General features: G+C 46.7%; 1 protein-coding gene across 1 annotated transcript in view; it reads right to left on the bottom strand.

The window, feature by feature from the left end:
• Positions 1 to 5,000, bottom strand: part of plch2a (phospholipase C, eta 2a) — a 71,980-nt gene that overhangs the window by 32,413 nt on the left and 34,567 nt on the right. Inside the window, exon 5 of the mRNA XM_080858022.1 lies at positions 4,583 to 4,753. Within this exon, the coding sequence (XP_080714148.1) occupies positions 4,583 to 4,753 (171 nt within the window). The remainder of the gene's footprint in view (positions 1 to 4,582; positions 4,754 to 5,000) is intronic.

A 5,000-nucleotide genomic window follows, 5' to 3' on the forward strand; every position in this document is an offset into this window, starting at 1 on the left:
GTATGTGTATGTGTGTGTGCGTGTTTTTATGTGCATGTGTGTGTGTGAGTGTGTGTGTTTGTATGTATTTTATGTGACTGTGTGTGTGTGTGTGTACGTGTGTGTGTGTGTATGTGTGTGTGTGTGTGTGTGTGTGTGTGTGTGTGTGTGTGTGTGTATGTGTGTTAATGGTGCCTGCAGCTAATCAATCCCCCTGATAAACACTAGTGTGCCTATGGCTGTTCATTGGAGTGTGTGTGTGTGTGTGTGTGTGTGTGTGTGTGTGTGTGTTTGTGTGTATATGGTTGTTCAGCAGACCCAGAGAGCTCAGATGTGAACTGCAGTGTGAAAAGGGGCTGAAAGTGTGTTAACCGCCTACCCACCCAAGCCCCATAAACACAGCGCACACATGCCTAACCACGCACATTTAAAAGTATCAACCAGCACAAATTGCTCTTTTTTTCCCTCTTTCCATCCATCTCTCTCTCTTTATCCCCTTTTCTCCCTCTCTTTCTCTATCCGTCTGTCTGTCTCTCTGCCTCTCTCTCTGCCTCTCTCTCTGCCTCTCTCTCTGCCTCTCTCTCTGCCTCTCTTTCTGTCTCTCTTTCTGTCTCTCTTTCTGTCTCTCTCTGTCTCTCTCTGTCTCTCTCTCTCTCCACCATGTTAAATGTAGCCGCTTTATTAGCCCAAAAAGGCCTGGGTTCCTAATGAGCGTTAAAAACAGCTTTACGCTGAAGCACCATTAGACAGCTGCTCTATTTTACTCTGAGATGTCTGCTAATGTTCATTTGAAGTGGAAACCCCAATTTAATCTGTCTGTGGTGGTGTGTGTGTGTGTGTGTGAGTGTGTGTGTGTGTGTGTTCGCACTCTTGTGCTGTCTGCTGAGCACTTAACCACGAGCAGAAAGACTAGCTTTAAGCTCCAGCTGAGAAGTCCTATCTTTCAGTTCCCTGGAGAAAGATGAATAATATGTCAACAGCAGTCTGGCGTTTCCAGTCACAACCAAAAGATATTTCCCCGAAAAATGCATATGTGCCCTGTCTAGGGAAGGTCTGCATTAAGTCACCATATGGCCCACTTTCCACGCCCAGAGAGACAGCTGTGTTCTGCATCGTCTGTTCTCCATCTTAAAAACAGATACTAGCTCATAAGGCAGCACACAGCGGATCGTACCATAATCACTATCACCTTCCACCCCACACCCGGAGATACACACAGTGGATCGTACCATAATCACCATCACCTTCCACGCCACACCCAGAGATACACACACCAGATCGTACCATAATCACTATCACCATCCACTCCACACCCAGAGACACACACAGCGGATCATACCATAATCAACATCACCTTCCACTCCACACCCAGAGATACACACAGTGGATCGTACCATAATCAACATCACCTTCCACTCCACACCCAGAGATACACACAGAGGATCGTACCATAATCAGCATCACCTTCCACCCCACACCCGGAGATACACACAGTGGATCGTACCATAATCAACATCACCTTCCACTCCACACCCAGAGATACACACAGTGGATCGTACCATAATCAACATCACCTTCCACTCCACACCCAGAGATACACACAGAGGATCGTACCATAATCAGCATCACCTTCCACCCCACACCCGGAGATACACACAGTGGATCGTACCATAATCAGCATCACCTTCCACTCCACACCCAGAGAGGCAGCAGTGTGCTGATGTGCTGCACAGTCCCAATCTTCTATTCCCCATCCCAAAAAGAGATGATATGGACTCATTATCGCCTTAGTACTTGCTCTACAGGGTTCAGGCCCTGGGCTCTGTAAAGCGCCGTGAGACAATTTCAATTGTTATAGGCCCTATAGAAATAAACTTGAATTGAACTGAATAATGCAGTACATACTGGATCAGCATAAAGGCATCTGATGACTTAACCTATCCCACACACACACCCACACCCACACCCACCCCCACATACACACCCACACCAACACCCACACACTCTCACTCTCATTCTCACTCTCAAAGTGCAGGACAGATGCCTTCTTACGAGTCCAGAACTGCCTGGTGCCTTTTATGAGAAAGCTCAGGGGAATCAAGATGGCTCCCCGATCACCCAATAATTTTAACATCCAGTAACTTTACATTCGGTTTGAGATACAAAAGCCACAGCTGAAGCCTGGTAATGGCACTTGTGTGATTGTATCCTTGAAGTAATGGCACTTGTGTGAATGTATCCTTGAAGTAATGGCACATTTGTGTATGTATACTTGAAGTAACGGCAGTTGTGTGAATGTATACTTGAAGTAGTAAATAAAAAGCGAGATTTTGCATAAAGCCATAACTACACAACACAGGATAACAATACGGCTGATGGAAATGTTATTGTGCGAGTTTGTTCACTCTTACCTTTGCATCCTTGCTTTAAATCAGCGGTCTCAAACTCAGGCCCGCGGGCCAATTCCGGCCCCCCAAGCTATTTTATCCGGCCCGCAAAGTTCCATTGATTTGAAAAAAAAAAAGAGCTACATTGATTTATATGGGCCATCCCAACGTTTACCGTAAAAGTCTGGCCCCTAATGACCAGACTGGACGTTCATCGGCCACACGGGTAATTTGAGTTTGAGACCCCTGCTTTAAATGCTTGCGTTTAGCCAAGTACAGAAATATACAGGCATGAGATGAAGACATCCTCCCTTTTGGGCCAGAGTCACTCCTACAGTAGGCAATATGATTATGTGGCTGCCGTCTGATTCTTTGCACACAATGATAAGTGAAATGTTTACCACACGCTAATCTCAGCTAATGAAAGCTATTTGTCTCCTGACAGCCTGATTACCAATTACAAACACACACACACACAAACACACACATAAACACACACACAAACACACACACATAAACACACACACACACAGGAGAGGAGAGGAAGGCTATTATGTATTCCGTTTGTGTCAGGATGTCTGCTCAGAAGGCTATTTGTGTTGTGGTCCCTACTCCTCTCTCAGTTTTCTGGCTCTTCTGTGTGTTTCAGCAGGTTTATCCTCAGTGTGTGACAGACAGAGATCTCTGTTGTGACAGGAAGTGATGATCAGGTAGATAGTCTGTGTGTGTATGTGTGTGTGTGTGTGTGTGTGTGTGTGTGTGTGTGTGTGTGTGTGTGTGTGTGTGTGTGTGTGTGAGAGAGAGTGGCCTTCTCAAAAAGAACACACATAGTCAGTGTTTAAACCTCAGATTGACCTGACATAACATGCAAGGTGAGCTTAAACCCAGTGAGACCCATGAACACACCCGCAGGCGCACACACACACACACACACACACACACGCATACATACACACAGCCCCATTTAGGATACTCTCAACAGCAACAACAAAGCTTTCCAGTATAGTGTGGAGCACACGCTCACACACACACACACACACACACACACACACACACACAGGGAGAGGGAGAGGAGGCATCACAGTGATGTTGAGGATGGAAATTGGCCACTTTTGTTCTGCCAGGAGCAAACACTCATCTCAATCAAACAGCAGCACCCCATTCCACTGAACACACACACACACACACACTCCACTGAACACACATACACTCCACTCATACACACACCTCAGAGCCCCATATAATGCTGGAGCCCACGCTAAAGAGCTCTGCTACTAAAGATGGCAAAAACATCTACCCATGTCCTCCTACCTAACCACATGTTGTGCCCTACAAAAGTTATTAAATACTGTTGCCCCCCCCAACCCCCCCACAATTACATTTGCCCAGGCATTCTCTCAGACGCCTCTGTTTGCTCATGCACCTAACCCTTTTAATCAGACCCTCATCGCCCTTTTAATCAGGCCCCGGTGTGTTGGTATCGTGTTCAAACTGCGCACACACACACAGACCCATGCAACTATAGTGACTGACGCACTTGACTGAAGGACACTCAATGTTTTTAACAACCACATCTGTTCTGCTCATTGTCCATATTTTGTCGGTATATGCCAATAGCCTGAGGGTCGCATATTTACTCCCTCACACACACACACACACACACACACACACACACACACACACACACACACACGCACACACACACACACACACACACACTCAATGCTCATACAAACAGACGGACAGCTGAACAAGGACACCTCCCTGCAGGCAGTATGGGCATGTCAGATGCTACGCATGAGTAAATATGGATAAATACTGGCCCACACGCATATGTTCAAAACATCGCACACAAACCTCTGTGCACAATAGCTATATAGAGGCATAATGTCCTGGAAACACACATCTAATTAGGTAAGCCAGATGTTTCTGAGGCATATCCAATCATCACATACATTTCCTATGTATATATACACGCCAACATACTCTGCACAGACCGAAAAACACACATAAACACACACAGGCTCAAACACACACACACAAACACACACACACACACACACACACACACAAGCAAGCTCACCCAGAAACACACACACACACCTGTCACTCTGGAAAAAGCACAGATGCTCCAGGTATTTTAACAAGCAACTCTATCAGCCTGCGGTGACAGATTGCACACACACACACACACACACACACACACACACACGTACCTTCTGTTCCACCTCCAGGAAGCGTGCCAGGTCGTTGGTGTCCAGGTGGTCCTTGTGGTTGCTGTAGGTGAGCATGAGCAGGTACAGGTCACGGCGCGTGGACATCATCTTGTAGAAGGAGCAGAACTCATCAAAGTCCAGCGTGCCCTGGTTGTCATCCGTGTCTGCTTCCTGCGAGAGGAGGGCACACAGACGGAGAGGGGGTCAACATGACAGGAAGTACCACATCTGGCTTCAAATGACCAACACAGACAGGAAGTACCACATCTGGCTTCAAATGACCAACACACACAGGAAGTACCACATCTGGCTTCAAATGACCAACACACACAGGAAGTACCACATCTGGCTTCAAATGACCAACACACACAGGAAGTACCACATCTGGCTTCAAATGACCAACACAGACAGGAAGTAC

The sequence above is a fragment of the Sprattus sprattus genome, assembly GCF_963457725.1.
Source record: "Sprattus sprattus genome assembly, chromosome: 2".
Taxonomy (NCBI): Eukaryota; Metazoa; Chordata; class Actinopteri; order Clupeiformes; family Clupeidae; genus Sprattus; species Sprattus sprattus.